This window comes from Lampetra planeri, chromosome 36 (assembly GCF_965212315.1).
Source record: "Lampetra planeri chromosome 36, kcLamPlan1.2.h2, whole genome shotgun sequence".
NCBI classification, from domain to species: Eukaryota; Metazoa; Chordata; class Hyperoartia; order Petromyzontiformes; family Petromyzontidae; genus Lampetra; species Lampetra planeri.
The window spans coordinates 720,709-740,490 of NC_136142.1; the positions used below are offsets into that span (position 1 = coordinate 720,709).

The 19,782-nt window shown below is 51.6% G+C and overlaps 2 protein-coding genes across 3 annotated transcripts in view; both read left to right on the forward strand.

Moving 5' to 3' along the window:
- The window catches only part of CFAP74 (cilia and flagella associated protein 74), a 28,847-nt gene extending 25,620 nt beyond the window's left edge, over positions 1 to 3,227 (forward strand). For both annotated transcript variants that reach the window (XM_078611317.1, XM_078611318.1), the window contains 3 exons: positions 396 to 523; positions 880 to 1,014; positions 2,165 to 3,227. In XM_078611317.1, coding sequence (XP_078467443.1) covers positions 396 to 523; positions 880 to 1,014; positions 2,165 to 2,302 — 401 coding nt within the window. In that variant the 3' untranslated portion in view covers positions 2,303 to 3,227. The remainder of the gene's footprint in view (positions 1 to 395; positions 524 to 879; positions 1,015 to 2,164) is intronic.
- Positions 3,228 to 8,589: 5,362 nt separating this feature from the next.
- Positions 8,590 to 19,402, forward strand: LOC144730660 (collagen alpha-3(VI) chain-like). The gene is made up of 14 exons (XM_078611322.1): positions 8,590 to 8,767; positions 9,517 to 9,690; positions 9,777 to 9,965; positions 10,434 to 10,607; positions 11,215 to 11,373; positions 13,984 to 14,001; positions 14,160 to 14,204; positions 14,593 to 14,933; positions 15,113 to 15,338; positions 16,050 to 16,366; positions 16,902 to 17,130; positions 17,380 to 17,436; positions 18,360 to 18,417; positions 18,894 to 19,402. Exons 2-14 carry the CDS (start codon positions 9,558 to 9,560, stop codon positions 18,928 to 18,930), a joined length of 1,983 nt encoding a protein of 660 aa, XP_078467448.1. The 5' UTR covers positions 8,590 to 8,767; positions 9,517 to 9,557; the 3' UTR covers positions 18,931 to 19,402.
- Positions 19,403 to 19,782: the final 380 nt, after the last annotated feature.

The window sequence follows — 19,782 nt, forward strand, 5'->3', positions numbered from 1 at the left end:
TTCACTTGCTGCTATTCGGCGTTATTACAAAGTCATCGTACCATGCATTACAACTTGCAGCGATACACTGCAGCATCCAACTGGGACTGCATCTGAAGTTGCTGTGTGACGTGAGGCTCGTCAAACTCAAGCCCTTGCCCCCTATCATGGTGCAGTTCATATTTACCAAGCGTCGGATGCATGTAACACGTAAACACTTGTAGGTATGTTGAAATTCTTTCGCACAGTACTTTAACTTAACTTTCATTTAAGCGGAGAAGATTGATGTGCGTGACAAGGTGCAGCACCGTGGTGGGGTGCGAGGACTGGAATTTGACAATCCCTGGCGTGTCAGATGCTCACATACCAGGCGGACCGCTGTACTCACTACCACCACGTCGGTGCTGCCCGGGTAGATGTAGCGGCGGCTGTGAAGCCGTTCCTGCTGACGATGAGGAGCACCCAGACGGACGATGGCTTCAGCCCGGTCACTCGAGAGCTCTTCGTGGGCTGCGTGCGCCCTGCACAGCCTAGCAGCAGAAAGGTGGCCAACTCGTTCTATCCTCTCCATGTTGCTCTACATGACGAGTGGCAGGAATACTCACCCTGACACATTGTCATTAAATATATTGCGGGTGGTGGGCAATGCAGCAAAAACCATTACTGTGCTGTACTCCTATGCTCCCATGTCTATGCAGCCCACATTCACCCAAACCCTACGCTGACCAGCATGATGAAGTATGATCAACTATCAATCAACTGATAAGGGCCTCCTTGTTGCTGTGGAAACAAATGACGAAATCTGCAGTGCACACCTACAGGCTATCTGCCCATGGACCGTGATGATGATGGACACGAATACGTACGATTATTATGTTCTTAGCGTGGTTTCTTTGTCAGGGCGGAGAGTTTATTTTTGACAACATCGCCGAGGCCCGTGCCAAGGGCTTCACGGTGGAGCCCGTGCGAGGCAGCGTGGAGGCGGGGCACAAGAAGAGCGTGTGCGTGACCTGGAGCCCAGTGGACGGACAAGACGTGAGTTCACCACCGGCGCCACCGCGATAATCAAACACCGCCCTCGGCGTACACAAATGCACGCACCCACCCACCGTGGATGTCACGCACTTAACAGTGCATCAATTCAAATAGATTCTTACGCTCGTGATACACGCATCGAATTATAAGTGCAAGAATTGAGTCAATTATGAAAAGTGTACGCATATTATTTGCCTTAACACTTAGGCTTTCGCGACCAATATCCTCCATAATACAAGTTTTTTGGGTTAGATCGCGTAAATATGTAAATGTAGTTAAACCCACCACCACCCGACACAGCCAATTAGTAAGGTTTGTTATGTAAACAGAATGTGCCAATTCGATACTAGTGTAGTGGTTTCACGGGAAGCACACACTTCACAGGGAGGCAACACGTTTATTTCTCGACTTACATAAATCACAACGGGTTAAACTAGACCCTAACGGGGTTAAACTGGACCCTAACGTGGTTAAACTAGACCCTAACGGGGTTAAACTAGACCCTAACGGGGTAACTAGACTACAACAGGGTACGAGACCACAACGAGGTCACTACATACCTGGGTGATTCAGTTCTCATACTGCCTGACCCACGATGCTGAACGTGACGAGCGAAGACCCAAGACTGAAGAGCGGCGAAGTGTAGCGAAGTGTAGCACGACGGGTCCCATTCCTGTAGATGGCCACCTTCGGCTCTCAGCGCCCCCTTCTCATCCTCTGCCGAGCGTGGCCTCCCCCACCCTTAGCCCCGCCTCCTTCTCGATCTTCCTAGAAGGTTCTCGATCCACGCCACCTGCCCCTCTCGGGTTCAACCACCTGTCACATCCTCCCTACCCCCCTTCTAACGTCCACCGGAACTAAGCCCCCGAGGGCCCCCTTTCCATGCCGTAACATACCCTGGTGCCAGCGAGAAGCTTTAACACTCGCAGCTCCACTTTCTTATCAGTAGCTAGCGCTAAACGCCGTAGTGACTCCATTAACGTCGCTACACTAGTGCAGCACACGTGTCAACAAAAAACATATTTTAAACCAGTATGTAGTAAATATAAGCATGCGGGATAAATATAATCAGTAGCCATCTGCGTCAAATGGGTCGGTGTTGGCAAGCGTGCAGGCACACAGTGAGGTGCAGCGGGGCGTTGTGTTGCAGCCGTGGGCGCCAGCGTCCGCGTCCGTGTCGCTGTCCCTGCGGAGCGGCGACGCAACGGAGGCTGTCTCTGTGCTGCTGAGGGCCACGCCGCTGCCTGCAGCAGAGGGGCCCGGCGCCCGCTCCCTTCGACGTCCGTGAGAGATGTGACCCAGCGAGTCGGGGCGAGGACGCCGCTGTTCTGTGTACCGCAGGACGCGTGGAAAGGTTGTGTGTAAAAATAAAAAAATTCGGAAATGTAAAAAGGCTACAAAGGTAAAGGTGCAGCCATGAAATTTCTCGCACAAGGCCCTCAACTGGAGGAGTTCACGAGAGGGCTCAGCAGAGGCCCCTCCTGAGGGTATTTGGCCCAGGCAACTTGGAAGTGCGAGTCCCCAAACTTTATCTGAATATGTATCATTATTAAAGATCCACTAATTAAATGCATTTATATTGTGTAACCTATTTGTCTTGCGAAGCAAATCATAGCAACGAAAAGTAAACTCTTAAACAGGCATAATACTTTTTTTCTGAAAATGCATTACTGTAATATATGCAAAGACTGCCTTGAATAAGCGTTGAAAACTAAAACATTTACAGCAGGGCAATGCACAGCAACGCCAATGAAAATAAAGTACGAATGCACAAAGTGTGTTGCTTCTTCACACGACTGTATATTTAGTTCAGCCTTTCCAGTGCATTTACCATTACATTTTTGTGCACCACCAAAGTGAGATCGTTGAGACTCTGTTGTGTATTGTCTCCGTTATATTTGGCGCTTCAGGGTGCCGTGCAATGTTGTAGCGACGCCTGCAGACGGAAAAATGGGGAATTTGTCTCTCTCCTCTCAATGCCACCTGTACGGATGATGACTCGGTCTCAGCTCTGTCGCGTTTAGTTTAGCTCATCTGGTTTGGCTCTCAAGGGCTACGAATGCAGACCTCACAGTCTCATAGAGTCCACAGAGAAGTGTATCCAGTGCCCATTGCTGTGTCGCACAGTAGCACGCAGAGCGATACGGCACCCCGTGCTGGTTGTGCGTGTGAGAGAGAGGTGGAATAAATAAATAAATAGCTTGAAACCAAAACGTGTCCTCGTCTATGATTACGAGCTGATCTTGTCCAATCTCAGAAGCTAAGCATGCTCGAGCCTGGTTAGTACTTGTGTAATAATTCTCCGGAGACGGATTCGGAATCGGTCCTCTTTATTTTCACTTCACGGTACACTTGCTCCCACACGCTCCGTTGCTGGCAGACAACGTAGCGGCAGCGGACTCCCACCAGCTCCCACCGCGCACGTGGCCCCCGGAGCCCCGTACGCGCGTGGCTCTCGCCCCCGTTCAGTTCCCAGACTCCTCCTCGATCCTTCCTCTCTCTCCCTCTTAATCCCTTCGTCACGTGGTCCTCCCAGCCAATCCTTCATGGACAATCTCGACCGTTCTCGATGGTTCCCTGTCAATCCCGGGACCACGCCTCTTACCCGGATCCCCATTGGCTGGGGCCCCAATTGGCTGGGCCAATCACTCCTGCTGACATGCCGTGATCACGCCGGCCCCACACTCCCTATCTCAACCCTTATTGGCTACAAGCAGGACCGGCAAGCCAATCCCCCACGTGAACCCATGATAGCTGTTATTACACTTGGATGGGAGACCGCCTGGGGTCTTGAAGGCTTTTGCTGTCTGCAGGGGGCGGACTTCACTCACGACACCAGTGTCTGCAACGAAACCCTCCTTTCATTTTGATCTAAACATCCAAACTTGGGGATTTCATTATAAATAAAATGAGTGCATGGGCAGTGAGGCAAAATAACACTCCTCACGATCACCGTTAACTGCACGTTAAAAACAGGTGGCACAAGTGATGATAGGTAATTGGCAACATCTGGGGTTGATAACAAACAAGCGTGTGCGGCAGGAGGTGCGGTGCCTCCAGCTGTCCTGGCTGGGAGGTGCTGATCAATGTCCCAGTTAAGAGATGGATGTGGGCAAGTCGATTGATCAGAGAAGGGGGCACAAATAAAGGGTGAGGAGTGGACTGGACAAGATGGTGATGGCAGCAGCACCACCATTGGCACCACACAGCCTCTGAACGAAAGAGTCCATGCTCGTGCGAGGACTTGCATTAAGAGACCTACTGCAGTCTTGCGTGTTACTCGACTACGTGTAATCAGAATAGTACTTTATAGAATGGGATGGAAAGCACTGGTGCAGAACAGACAAAAGACTGTGCTCTGGTGTTTGGGACGATGGATGGGATGGTTTATTTTCCCTTCCCCCAGTCGTCTGTGCTCTCGCATCTCTCTTCCCCTGTTTGGCTCTAGACCTTCAATGCTACATATGACTGTCTCTTTTAAAATAAAATACACAACACAATACTGTTTGTGTAAACTATATGCCTATTTTTACTTCTTAAGATGCAGTCGCGTGTAGACGCTATAACTATTTATATGAACAGTCCATCATCTCTCGGGTCGATTAAACGAGTACCACTTCGTGGGGAAGCCAACAGTGGCTGCCCGATGAATAGACTCGCCCCGCCATAGGAATGTGGAAAATCCGCCACCAGCTCTGCAGGGTTGTAAACAGCAGATGAGCACCAATGCAGCAGAACATCACTGTGACCTTTAACTTGATTTCTTTACCAAAACTCTGGCCATCATGGGGCTCACAATAAGGCAGATTCCAAATCGTAAAAACTCAATGCAATACATTATTGTTTTTGGTGATTATTGAGTCAAACAATCCCAATTTCCACTATACTCTGGTGCAGGAGTCAAGGGCGTGCCACGTTTCAAGCATGGCAATTTCCAGATGTCAAGAGCCCCGCTGACTCAAAGAGCACTGTCAGCAGCAACACGCTCAAACCTGCTGGGTGTGTCGTCCACGTGTGTGGCCTTATTTGCATTATTGAAATGCAAAAATTGGGCATATGTTACATAATATTTGTTTTAACACTGATTAAAACATTTTAATTGGTGAAGTCATAATTTTCCTCTATGATTAACATTTACTTTTCTTCCTCATTCTCAGATGAAATTTCTAAATGGAAAGAAAATATACTGAATTGAAACAAAACATCATTGATGAATGTTCAAAGATTACACCTGTAATCTTCATAAAGAGCCCTAAATTAATTAAAATAATGTATCAATGCATTCATTATTAATGTTCATGCAGAACGATATCCGGACCGGTCTTTGCACCAGCACGGTGAAGTATGGTTAAAAAAAACTTCCATGACCTACACAGCATGGGGAGACCTTCATCCAGAAGATTGACAAATTACGATAAATCATCATTGTCATTCGGCTTGCAAGCTCATTCAAATTCATGAACTTCACCTAACAGTTCCAACTCTGCACCTGGCGCAACAACTAGAACATGAATTGCCGCGAGGCATGGAGGCCCTGGGAAATGAATAATCTGCACCCACAAGCGTTATATTTTGTCTGGCAATCACATTTGGCAGAAAATATCAACATAGGCGATTACATCAATGTAATTTCTGCCTCAACTGAACAATTCAAGTCAATGGAAGATTTTGTGGAGGGTTAAAAAAAACACGGTTAAATCACAAGTTAATCATCTCGACTCACAACGTGGCACGTGGTATTCGCTTCCTTCTCAAAAGGGGAAAGAACGACTCGGGGAATCGAGGAGGAGCCACAGACCAGTGGCAAAGGCGATGAGCCAGTGCTACACTGTACCAACAATTTTCCAAGCTCTGTAGTCCTCTTATATATTAATATGAGTGTTAATACACGTGGAGAAAACCCGAGGAGGCCAACGCTATCTCGTCACTATCCAATACAAACTGAACAGGTTGGGTCCACACTTGCTGCTCCGAATTCTCCTGGCGAGCCAGGGTACGTCAACCTCCTCGACGTCCACGGCAAGAGTTTCACAACATGTGTGTAGTGATCCACCAACCCTCGCTGCTACCACAACGATGTTGGATTACAGGGCACCTGCAGCATCGCCACCACCGTCCGGCAAGGACCGGTCCCGATATCACTCACCACCGATGTTGGGCCATGTCCAGGAAAGAATAAGCACTGCGCCACTGCTCTAACCTAACGATTGTGTCCCGTGGGAGTGAAGTCACCGCACTCCGTGGTTGTTAAGCGGAGCTCTGCCTGCATTGGCAGGACCACGTGTGGAGCACGTGGACCTCGCTCTGGAGCGTGAACTTTCCAAGCTCTCAAAGCAGCTGGTTGGTGTCGTGACATGGCGGTGGTTTTTCTTTTACTGAGATTCACCCCACATCGGACTCATTCAAGAAACAGACACTCGCTGGGCTCTGGGCTCGTGTTCATGAGCGAAATTACCTCCTGGGAATCGACACAAGTGAGGAGGGCAGCCTTATTTACATCTTGTCGCTGGGGCGACCATAAAACCATCAGCACACATCACTATTCCGTCAGCAGTTTTTCGCGTCTGTCCATAATAATGACAAGTTTGCTACATGCACACGCACGCACACACTTGTGTGAGCACGTGCGTGTGTGTGTGTGTGTGCGAGCGTGTGTGTATATATAACAGTGTGTCAAGTGTAGAGAGTTGAGGACGGGCACCTTGACGCAATAGGGTTGTGCAGTGACGATGTCGCTGTGGCTGCTGCTGCTCGTGTGGGTGGCTGGGGTGGTGGTGAACACGCCTCTGGGATCTGCTAGCCCCTTCAGAGAGGTACACGGGTACACAAGCACACGGGTGTACACGGGTACAAAAGGTACAATGGTACATCAGGTGGACGGGTACAACAGGTACCCATGCACGTGATGCACCTGGTTAGCGCGCTGTGCTAAGAACCCAGTAACCCGAATTCGATTCCCGCTCACAGCCAACACCAGTGATAATTACCTGAACTGGTCCTGGGCCTCCCCTATGTCGACTCAGCCTCAAATTAGAACTTTGTGCGTTGTAAACATCGCCACTGGGGAGATAAAGGCGGTTGGGCGTGGTGCTGGTTACCTTTGTATATCGTCCCGGCTTTGAGACGTGCTCGCTAACAGCACTTGCCCCAAAAGTTGTTTAAGGTTATAGGGGGGGGGGATCTTTGTCTTGTGTGTGTGTGTGCCTTAACAGGAGAATGAGGTCGAGCTGCGAGAGGGTGGTAAATTGTCCCACGTGCTGTCGAAACGACACAAAGGTAATGCCACTCCTGGAGGTCGGGCGTCTTCCTAAATCATTTATGCCGGTTGGGATATTTCCTGTACGGGTCTCAAGTTTAATCATCAGCATTATCCTCGCGTGCACGCTGACGCTGCCTTTGTGGCTCATGACTCAAGTACTCATTCTAACCGCTCCCAATGGACTAACATTGATGCCGTTTCACCCATATCTTTTTCATCGAATCGCTTCTGCATACCACACGTGACCACTGCCTGCTTACTCAGATTCCCTTTCTCTCCACAATACCCCTTCGCTGTGGCCCGTGTGAATTCCGTTTCTCGTTTTAGTTTTTGCCTCCCAAGCCCTGCTGAGTTCTCGTGAGTGAATGCATTCTCGGCTGTACATTCACTCACTGGCTCGTGCGTTACACATCGCCTACCATCCCCGTCCTGGAAATGACAACCTGATGACCAACATAGGACGTGAACATGTAGGCTTTTGCGACCAATATCCATAATAAAGGTTTTTGGGTTAGATCGCGTAAATATAAATGTGTCGTTAAACCCGCCACCACCCGACACAGCCAATTAGTAACGTTTTTACGGCAGTGTCGGCACATTTATATTTACGCGATCTAACCCAAAAAAAACTATATTATGACTTGCTTGAAAATAACCCATGCTGGCTTCTTGGCCGCACCATTAACCTGATGATACTCTCACACAATGTGGCCACTCAATTTTGGTCACCCTCAAGAAAGCGGTACTCTCTGGGCAATCGTCTATCGTGTGCTATCAAAGCTCTTGCCATCTTTCATGGCGCCATCTTTCAAGGTCAGTGCACCGTATCTCTTCGGTTTCCTTAACCCTGTCGCCACAAAGAGGCACCGTGCTCCTCAGATCATGTCCTAAGATCTGTTGATCATCCCCAAAGCCAGTCAGTTATATTTTGAGTGTAAGGCAGTGTTCAGGGTGAATGTGGCATTAGCTGGGTGGACATTGTGGTTAGAGCACTCAACTTCAGGTTGAAAGTTTAAGTCCTAGTAGAGGGTTAACTCGGCCCATCATCAAGTTGTATTTTGGATATACTGTCCCCCAGCATGGGAATTTTCACCACTTGGTCGGTACAACCACCAGATGTGAGATCCGCCCCATGCTTCGAGCCGCATACCTTTCTCGGTAACCTTCCCCCTTGCTGGTGATGGTGACGTGACCAGCTCTTCCCGCCAGGCATCACAACAAGAGGGCCCAACCACTGACTTGCGAGCGTGGCCGTTCGACTTCGTCCATGGGCGGCGGCTGCGGCGCTGCTATGCGTGCGTCTCCGCTGACCCCGTCGTGCCCCGGTTCCCGCAGGCGGGGACACGGGCGGGGCACCGTGCGTGTTCCCCTACACTTACGGCGGACGCAGCTACGACTCGTGCACGCTGGACGGGCGCAGCGATAACCGCTGGTGGTGCGCCACCACCGCCAACTACAACACCGATGGCTTCTACGGCTACTGCTCCTTCAACGGTAATTGGCGCGCCAGGCGGGGTTTGTTCCAACCGGGTCTTGTCCGGGCAGGAAACAAATATATTTCTGGACCTGTCACCACACCACATCCAGTGTACATCTCGCTGTTAACTGTGGCGACTAATCACGTGCCACCCTAACTGCGGTCTACAAGTGACCCGGGCAATGTTGGGCAACGACGTGATCAATTCTCCTCCAGCGTGGCTGCGTACACCGTGGCGGTGTTTATGTTTTAGCAAACGTGCTGGAAGCATAGGCCTGATGGCCTACACAAGTAGCCGGCTTGTTAAGTTAATTTTAATTTGATTTGGATTTAAGTTTTCTTAACACCATTAGTTATATATTAGAAGTGACACCACGTGATGGTCTTAAAGAGACGGCCTCTGTGTAACCCGAGCCTCACTGATCTAACCAATCTCGCCGACCTTGGGAAACCCGATGATTCTCATCCCTCTCCCGTGCCTCGGGTTTGAGGGAGATGCTGACAGTCATTGGCCGATACACGGTGCGGGGGGGGGGAGACAACGCTTGTCACTTTGGAGCCAGGGCCACTCGCCTGTTTGCATCTCCAACTGCGCAATGCAATGATACCCCCAAGTCTCGGACACCTGCTGCTGTGATGGCACAAAGCCATCATGTGCTGAAGTCAGTTGCCAGTGGCTTGCATTTGGAGTCCCTTCACTCAAACTCTGTTGTTGGTGACCAGTGAATCCATTGCATTTATTGGTTAATATTCGATCATTCAACAGCTCAGCCAACAACCCTGGGGAACGACGGAGGAACGGCGTGCATGTTCCCGTTCATCTACAACGGAAAAACGTACAAAACGTGCACGCTGGACGGGCGAACTGATGGGCGCTGGTGGTGCGCCCACACCGGCAACTACGACACCGACAGAAAATACGGCTTCTGCACAACAGCTGGTAACGCATGCCGGGGCGGCGCCCACTCACACTTCGCCCCCGGGGCGGCGCCCACTCACACTTTGCCTCCCCTGGGGTTGATGCAGGCATCGTTGGCTTGGGCAGTTCGGAATCACGGGCAACGGGGCCGACCCCGCTGTGCGTCTTCCCCTTCGTGTACGCGAAGCTGAGCTACAATGGGTGCACACAGGCCGGCCGCGACGACGGCCGCTGGTGGTGCTCCACCACCGCCAACTACGACGACGACCGGAGATGGGCCTACTGCTCCAACAAAGGTAATCACGCGGTGCTCGCAAGCGCAGACCTCTCCTCGAGCCGTGGTCGAGCGGTCCCTTCCTGCTGCAGTGATGTCGCAAACGGAGCGTGGTTTACAGGGGAGCGGTGGCGCATTGTTTTGCATGCTCTTCTACGAACCCGGCTCCCGGAGTTCGATTCCCGCTCACGGCCAACACCAGTGACGATTATCTGAACCGGTCCTGGAGCTACCCTGGGTTGACTCAGCAAGAGTACCTGATGCGGTGTTTAAACATTGGCCGAGCGTGGTACCGGCCACCCACCCCTTCGCATCTACGAAGGCCATGCCGGCCTTCGTAGCTGCTCGCTAACAGCACTTGCCCCAAAAGTATTTTTTGTAATTTAAAACCGATTCTAGTTTACTCAAATCCGTGTAACCAATTCAAATAGAATCTTAACACCTGGCCGCGCCTACTGCTGCACGTCCCCGGCACGTTTGTCTCCCCCAGCCATGATGACGTCGGGCGGCAATGGGGGCAGCGCCAACTGCATGTTCCCGTTCCTCTACGGCGACAAGCCGGTGTACGAGTGCACGCTGAAGGGGCGCACCGACACGCATCTCTGGTGCGCCACGACGGCAAACTACAACACCGACAAGAAATACGGATTCTGCGGCCGCGCGGGTAACACGGCGGATGCGGCAGATGCGCGGGAGTAGCACGGTAACAGTAGGGACGCGGTAAACCGAAGCGATGACTGTAGTACCGCACTAACTGTAGTAATGCAGTTACCATAGTAATGCAGTCATGATAGTAACAAAGGAACCAAATTAAAACACAGTAACTATAGTTATGCAGTAACCAGTGACGCAGTAACCATAGTAACTCAGTAGCTAGATTAACACAGTAACCACATTATCTTAATGCAGTAACCATGGTAACACAATACCATAGTGACACAACTACCAATGTATTTCATAAAACACAACTCCACACAAACTGCGTCTCTTCTGCCATCTGGGTGCTCGCAGGGCACCCCGCTATTAGTAACAGAATCTCTATTTGTCCTGGATACATCCTATGAGCTATGCAGTTCTTTTTTCACAATGTCCAGGAGGGACGAGTCATAAAGTTACAACAACAAGAGTGTTGTTAGAGTACACGGGGCTGAGCGGGGATGTCGGCATCCGTGCATCTGTGACTGTCCTTACACACTCCTGTGTGCGTGCGTGCGCGGGTCCCCACCTGCACCGCCCCCCCGCGACGAACCCTCTCCCGCCACCGTCGCCAGGCGGGTACTCGGAGGAGCCGTCGTGCATCTTCCCGTTCGTCTACAAGGGGCAGAGCTACAGCGGCTGCACTCAGGACGGCCGCACCGACGGCAAGTGGTGGTGCTCCACCACCGCCAACTACGACAGCGACAAGAAGTGGATCGTCTGCCCCGTCGCGGGTAACGCTCGCGCTCCGTCTCACGCGCTCCGTCTCGCGCGCTCCGTCTCACGCGCTCCGTCTCACGCGCACTGTACCGCCCGCGGGCACCGATCGCAGCGGGACGGGAGCACGCGGCCAAACGAGTTCCTGTGCCCCTCGTGCGTGGTACACGGTAGTGGGGATGCAGGGGGAACCCGTACGGCGTCATCATCAGTCCCCTGTGGGGGTCATGGGGTCACCTGTGAATGCTTTGGAAATGTACTTTCCCCACCTGTTGAGGACTTTTGCGATCTGTGCAACATCTGCTGCCGAGCTCCCTGTCCAAGACGCTCGGTTCACACCCGGCCCCTCCTTGGCCTTCCTCTCTTCCTCATCCCTTTTCACGTTCAAAGTTTATTTTGTTTATCAGGGCGAGAAGTCAAGAGGCTAATTGTCAAGAGGGACCTGGGTCACCAAAATGACAAAAGCAATAACATACAAACGATGAAGAAAACATGACATAAGAAAATTAGATAGTGCACAAACATTAATGAATACAGTACTGGATTAAATAAAATTAGCTGTAGTTTCCATTAAACTGGACCCTGCAGGGCACTGGCGGAGCCAGTGGGGGGAGGGGTCAGGTGGCACGTGCCCCCCCAATGATCCGATCGAAATCCCTAATTTCGATCGGATCATTGGGGTTTACTAGTAATAAATCGGCATTTTGCGACCGCCACTGTGTAGCATATTATGATGTCTCAGGGACTCTATGAGATGATAGGCCAATAGTCTGAGTCCATAATTGGCAATAAGTAACGGCAAAGCAGTTATAAGTGACTCACAGAATTGTGCGCAGTTGCGTATACAGTACACGACTTCCCTGAAGGCATTCACCTTCAGCGAGCGCGATGCCGATCACTCAACGCGGTTCGAATTCGGGGACAAGTCCTTACTTACTAACAACTATCATTTTTCATTGCTGGAGGGGTTGCCCCTCCTACCTAAAAATCCTGGCTCCGCCCATTGCTGCAGAGTGGTGTTGAAAATCCCCCTCTGTTGTTTGAATGACAGGACCAAACCATCGCAGCTTCCTCCTCTTCACAATAATAATTCCAACTTGCAATGCCAAAGGTTCACTCTCAACAAGAGACGACGACTCAGAGGCACGAGAAGCCACAGACGAGCAGGGAGGCAGCCACGGTGGCGAGATGTTAATTAGCTCGCATGGTATACCGGAGGAGGTGGGTTCGACCCCAAGCCTGACGCCTGTATATTTTTGGAGTTTGCATGTTTTCTCCGCGGTCATGTGGATTTTTCTCCAAGTCCTCCAGTTTTCCCCTCCACATTTAGAAACATGCGTGTAGAGTAATTGGCTGCTATAAATTTTCACATGACACTTCATTGAGCGAACAATTGTGGCCAGGTCGCTTCTGAAAAAGAGCTATATAGCTCAGTGGGCCTTACCTGGAAAATAAAAATAGTTTAGTTGGTAGCAAGCGCTACCAACAATACATTTTCCAAGCTCTGTGGTCCACTATATATTAAGATTTTTTTCCAGCCATTAACAATAGTTTATAGATGTGGAATGGTAGCACCCGGAGAAAACCCACACTTGTAAAGGAACAATCGTCTTATCGTGTACAGCAGGGACAGATTATTATGTAAGTCCACAATTTGCTGAATCGCCTTCTTCTGGCACGCCAGGGCACGGCACCTCAACACCCACAGGAAGGGAGTTTCACAATCTTTGCCCCGGGGCCCTGCTAACCGAGCTACACGAAAGCAGAGTGCTGAATTACAGCTGTGTGCCATCACTCTTGCCCTCACAGTCGCGTGCTCCGATGTTTTAATTCGAGATACACTGTAACCCTTGCATAGCCTCCTTTGTCCACGCATGCGTGGTGGCGAGTTTTGTCTTCTCGAGGGGGCTCCACCACCCTTCCCCGCCGTCCCACTTGGTGTCTTCCACCTCAAGTTCCCCCTGTTGTAAAAGTGTCGACTGTAACCACTCTGCACATAGGTCACCAGAGCCCTCGCAGTGAAATGAAACGTCTCAGTGTCACAGGTGTCTTGGGGCAATCAGTGGAGACTAAGTAGAATCAATTAACAGCAACACAACCTATATTTCTAAATCAGCTCAAGCCTCCCTTACATCACGCAGCTTCTGCGTGGCCATCCCCACTCTGAACCCCTCCCCTCTCCCCGCCCACTGTGAGAACAGACTCCACTCCGTGCAGCAGCAGCAGCAGCAGCGAGGCGTTGATGCTGCCTCTGCCTCCCTCCCCATTCTCATCTCTCCTGACGCTACACTCCCGTTCCTCCGCTCTTTCTCCGTTTCCTCCTATTCCCCGTTCTCTCTCTTCCCTCTCCCGTACCTTTCTCTTCTCCCCTTGCATTACGTCCTTGACTCCACTCCCGTTCCCGTGGCAGCCACGGCTAACAAGTTGGCAGTACTGTACTGTAAAAATTACCGATGTTAAATGAACGAGGAAACCGTTTAGATTACTGAACTACTAAAAACACGGATGTCTATTTAACTCGATGGTTAAATATTTTTGGTTTACTGCATTGCAGAAGTCTGTTTACAAACGTTTTGTGTTATTTAATTAAACGTTGGTAATTACATATTTTCTTTTTTTCTTCTCAGTGGCAACAGCTGTGCCAAGTGAGTCCCCGCACTGGTGTTTACCGCTCCATAATTACTCGGGATGAATACGTGTTCTCTGGACAATGTTGTATATTTTCACTGTGAGCTTGTGCCTACTTTGTTGAACTGTCCGTGTCTAAGCGCAGTGATTCACACGACAGTGTTTATTGTTCCAGCTGTCGCCCCAACCGCCACCGTTCAGCCCAAGGTCGTCGTCCCGGGTGAGTCAGACTCTGCCATTTACCCAGCTCGAGATCCTCATCATCGACCATCGACTGGAAGGGACGATGGCCGATGGTCAAAATTAACAACAGAGTGCCAAGCAAATGATAACTCATTATTTACCCAGGATGTAATTTCTTTAGAATCACAATTCACCCCCGACCGTCTACCGTTCTCGTTAACCAAACTGGCATCCGTTTCAAAATCTGTGTTTGTATTTAAACGAACCACAATTTAATGACAGGAGGGGTCGAAACCCAGATTGCTACAATGTAAGAGACGGTGATAACGAGGTCTTTATCCAGCAGTGGATAGATCATGGCCAATGCTGACGACGGCGGTGCACCGCTGCCTGGGTTGCCTCCGTATCTGCGTCTGGGAGTGCAGCGGCCGCAGGGAACCGCGAGGCGGACTTCGTGTTCGTGGTGGATGGCTCGGCAGGCGTGTCAGCGGCCAACTTCGCGTTGCTGCGCCAGGCGCTCGCGCGCATCGTGGCCGGCATGGACGTGCGTGCCGAGGCCACGCGTGTCGCCGTGGTGACGGTGGGGGGCGCGCCCAGGCTCAGCGTCGGCCTCAACTCTTTTGGCGACAAGGCGCAGCTCGTGGCGGCCATCGAGCGGCTCGGCCACCCGGGTGGCGCTCGCAACCTGGGTCACGCGCTGCAGTTCCTGGTCAGCGACGTCCTGCGTCCGGACAAGGGCTCACGCATCCAGCAGGGAGTCCCGCAGGTGCGCACGGCGCGGTGCAACCAACCCGGCGAATCGAGTTCAATTCCCGCTCACGGCCGCCGACACCAGTGACCGATTATCTGAAACGGTGCCGTGCCTCCGCTCGGTAAAATTGGCCTCAAACGAGTACCCAGTGCTCACCACTGTGGGGCGGGCGGTGGCTGCGTCCGTGCGTGCAGATGATTTACGTGATCATGGGAGGAAAGTCTGAGGACGACGTGGCCGTGGCGGCGGGGCAGTTGCGCACGATGGGCGTGCGCGTGTCGGCGTTCGGAGCCGGATACCAGGACTCGGCGGCGCTGGGTTCCATCGCCACGTCCGGCTCGCTGGTGCGCAGCTGGAGCAGCTTCCAGGCTCTGCTGTCCGACAGTGCCAGCCTCACCGGCAATGCCATCTACTTATCGGGTGAGTAGCTTCAGGCGCAGCTTCCGTGTCAAGTCAGATGCCACCCTGCCCTCACCAGCGTGGGAAAGTATGACCAATACCCCCCCCACCCCCACAAACCCCACGACCCGCATGACACGGGAGACCGTCATACCGGGGTAGTCACAAAAAGGCCTCTATGTGTGTATTAGTAACGAGCAGCCGAACATTCCATTTATACCATTGCAGCAGTCAACCTACGAGGAAAGCAGCACCTGCGAAGCAAATGTGGAATTTCCCCCACTGGTTCTGGGCCACTGAGTGTCACCGCAAAAAATTGCTGATTTGACCCGGGAGAGACTTATGCATGTTGTATGTTGAACTTATTTTGCACCGTACGTATCCAACCATGCTAATCGGTTCAGGAGTTGCATCTAAAGTGGCGCTGCTTAAACGCCTCAACTCAAAGCACCTCGCATCCTTGTGCGGCACAAGGTGTTGGCACAGCATCGGCCTGCAAGCGGGCATTATTTTAGAATTAGCGGAGATCAGTCCGTCTCCTTTAACCAATTTATGAAATGAATCCGCTGAGAGGCTGCGTAGGTCGGTCGCGTGCTCCACTTGCCAAGTTCGGCTCAGAGAGGTTCGATCGCCCAGGCCGAGTTGGAACGACGCACAGTGGCGAATCTTTCCCGGCGCCTCTTTTGAAAGCGCAGTCCGAGACGAGCTCACCCGTGCCGTCGTCCCTTGCAGAGGAGCCGGCGAGCATCGTGTTCGTGGTGGACGCATCGGGCGCCGTCAAGGCGGACGAGCTGCAGGCCGTGGGCCGCTTCATCGTGAGCATGGCGCACCGCCTGAGCCTGGGCGCGGGGCACGCGCGCCTCGGCGTGGTGCTCTACGGCGCGACGCCCTCCATCCTCGTGGTGCCCGGGGAGCTCAGCTCGGCGCAGCAGCTGGATGCGAAGCTCGCCGGTGGCTTGCGCCTCGTGGGCGGCGCCACCAACACGGGCGCCGCCCTCGCGTTCGCCCTCAACAGCGTCATGACGGCAGAGTCCCCCAAAACATCCAAGGTGCCGCGTGCAGTTACGGGATGTTCAGTGTTTTTTTTTATTTAAAACATAGTTGCTGAGCGCAGTGCACAAAGGCCAAACGGATCTCGTGGCTAGCAGCACTGAGTTGTACGAGATAAGAGTGAACACTTTGTCAGGGCTTTGTAAAACAATTACATCGGAGGGAATTCTCAAGCGGAGCAATTGAAAGCGTGAGAGGGGCTACCTGAGTAGTGGGACACTCTGACCCAATGCGAGAAGCCAGTCGTTGGCGTGGCTGTGTAAAGAGAGGCGGGGCTCACATGCAGAGGGGCTTCCTGCTCTACCAGGGTCCTGGTTGAGCCTCCTAGATATTTGGTATCGTCCTTTTAAGTAAATTGTTACATTGCTCGCTCTCGTAAGTTGAACAGGGGGAACGACGGAGCGCCGACGAGCTGCACTACAAATCTGTTAGCGCCGAGTTTCATTCACGGCCGTGGCTAACATCAACGGCAAGTGACATCTCAACTTGGCCCACAACAACCCGTTGTAAACGACGGATCCGCTTGTTGCGCAGAGCATCGTGCTGGTGACGTGGGGCCCGTCGAGCGACGACGTCTCCGCGGTGCCGGCGCTGCTGCAGCAGCACGCCGTGAGCATGCTGGCCATCGGCGTGCGCGGCGCCAACCAGGGTCAGCTGGACGTGCTCGCGTCGCGCGGGGGGAAGGCGTTCCAGATTGCCAGCGGATCCCTGCTGCTGCAGCTGCAGGGACAGATTCTCACCAGGACCCTCTATATCACCAGTGGTACCAATCCGGCACACCCGCTTTCTCCGTATAATTCTGACGCTGCGTTTCGGTCACGTTTTCACGATTATTTTTGCGAATGGTCGAAAATTGGTAGCCGATCGAGAAAAATCGGCTGCGCAAGAGAGGGATATATCACAAAAACAATCTCCGGGAGATATTATAAACCTGCTTGCCGTACCCATGCCATTTTTTTATATGTATTCTGATGTCCCGTGCCGCGCACCCGATGACGTGTTTGTGCTGCAGACGTGACGATCAATTACATCAACCGTGGCACGATTGAAATGGAGGAATACGAGGAAGGTGAGACTCCCAGAAGCGCCTCCGTGCAGTGGAGATCCCCACTGCGTGCCCTGAGCAGACTTTGTGTTTGGGAGAACCCCCCCCCCCCCCACCACTTTCAAGAGAAGTAGAGACGTGAAATCTGGGTGGTGGAGAGCGGAAAGTGAGGGGTTCTGGGTAGAGGATGACAGTGAGGGCGGTAACCCGCCCCAATGAGCCTTCTCTGCACACGTTGTGGCCCTGTGGTATTTTGCTAACGTGTCTAATGAGAATTAAAATGTAAACATATACAAGTAACACTTCTCCTACCTGTCCACAAAGCAACATTCTTTATGCATTGATAAGCTCCGTGAATTTCAACTGAAATGTGTGTGATGTGGGAAGCAAGTGTATGTGTGATTTATCAGTTACAATGCATGTGCCTTTTTTCCCCAAATATTCCATCATCGCCATCGAGGCCTTCGTCTGTTGGACGAAGGCCTCGGCATGCCCTCACCATGCCTCGTGTTCCCACGATGCCAAGATCCATCTCGCTCCTACACGCCATCTGACTTTAAACCTCCATGGTCACGGTGGTCATCCTCTTGGGCACATTTCTGCCTTTGGATTCCATCCCATGACCAGTCTCCATCTATCGGCCGTCATCCCTTCTAGCCATGATGGGTCCTTCCCAATCCAGCTTACTTCACACAATACAGTTTCTCTTGTGTGTTCTCAGCTTCATGTGTTCCTCTTTCGGTATGCACACGCATCTCTTCGTGCTGCTTTTGCGCACTCAGTTTTTGTTCCAAGTCTATGTTCGTGCTTGTGATGTCCATATGCCATTGGAGGTAATAATAACTCACTGAAAATCTTTCTCCGGTCATCTAGTAGACTGCTTGTCGTTAATCGAGTTCAGCCTTTCACAAAATAAGTTTGTATCACTTGCCATACTTCTCTTACAGGCACAGTCATCAACTGTGCAGACGTTGATCTGAATGAACTCAAGAACTCTGGATTCAAGTAAGTGTTGCCGAGTGAATGTTGAACCTGGCCACTGAGAGTTCATGAGGGCCGGAAATTCACGAAGTCGAATGTTCCCTTTAACCGAGGTCCTTCACCTTGCGCTCACATTACCTGTCGAAGTCACAATTTTCACTCTCTTCCTTGACGTGAGACATTTTCACAATTCGAGGTTGCGCTTAGTTACAGTCGGATTGTCTATCTATATGCACAGTTTTATTTCGATTGGCGTCACATTAACTAAAATAAGTAATTCTCAGAGCTGTCATTTATTCAAATTGAGCGTGCAACAAAATTTAATGCGACCATTTTACTGCGCAGTCACTGGCGACCACCATCAGCCCTCTACGCTTGGAAATCCGGTTTTTTCGCAGGCGTCCAAAACCTGGATTCAAACCCAGCTTCTCAGCGACGCCAGCTGGGCGCTCTCGCCTCTAAAGTTGCTCCGTTAACATTCAACATCTCGCCCCCTGCAGCGTGGCCTGCCAGAAGAACACAGAAGTTTGGAAATGAGTCTGAGGGGGTCTACCCGTCGCCGCCGCACGCTCGAGGCTCGGCTCACGAGCAGCCCGGAGAGCCTCACCCCCCCCCCCCCCCCTCGTGCCGTGGTCTCTCCTCGACGACGAGACAACCCCATGAGCCTCCAGCCTCGCCGACGGCTGATGTGCAGACGCATGGCACGCGGTGCGAGAGCCGCCACGGCCTCCAAAGGGCCACGGTCTTCAAGCAGCTTAAAGAACCTAATGGTGTGACATTTTTAGGTATAACGTCTTAATAATACGGTGCATGTTTGGGATCCGCTCGTTTTTTTATTAAAATTTTGATAGCTACTGAATAGAGGGAAGCGTTTCAAACTGACGGGCAATGTATAGCTATGGCACAATGCGAAGGTGCATGCATGAGAACTTTGTGTTCGGAGCAGTATTTCAGTGGCGGTTTCGATGGAGTTTACTCACCTGGTGGTACAATAAATGGTTTGCGGGGACCGGTATTTGTTGGGTTTTTTTTCTGCCAGATATGAGACTTTATGAAACATAGATGTTTGGTCGATTTACTTTGTGGGGCCTCACCGTGTTTCTTCCGAGTCATCGGCTTCTGCAGCTCTGATTATTTCGGGTCGGTTGTTTTATTTGACTGGCCTCAGCCTGTAAGGATCATGATAATTACGCTTGCATCTTCATCATGGAAATGGAAGTACTTGTAAGCACTACACAAGGCAAGGCTTGTGCAATTACTTCTCCTCAAGAGCGGGAGTAGACAAGCTGCCCCGGCACATCAGAAATAAGAAGTCGTGTGGTTTCCTACGTCTTCCAAGACTGGGTGTGCCACACTCGGTGTGCGATGTGTGTGGACGCTGTGACATGT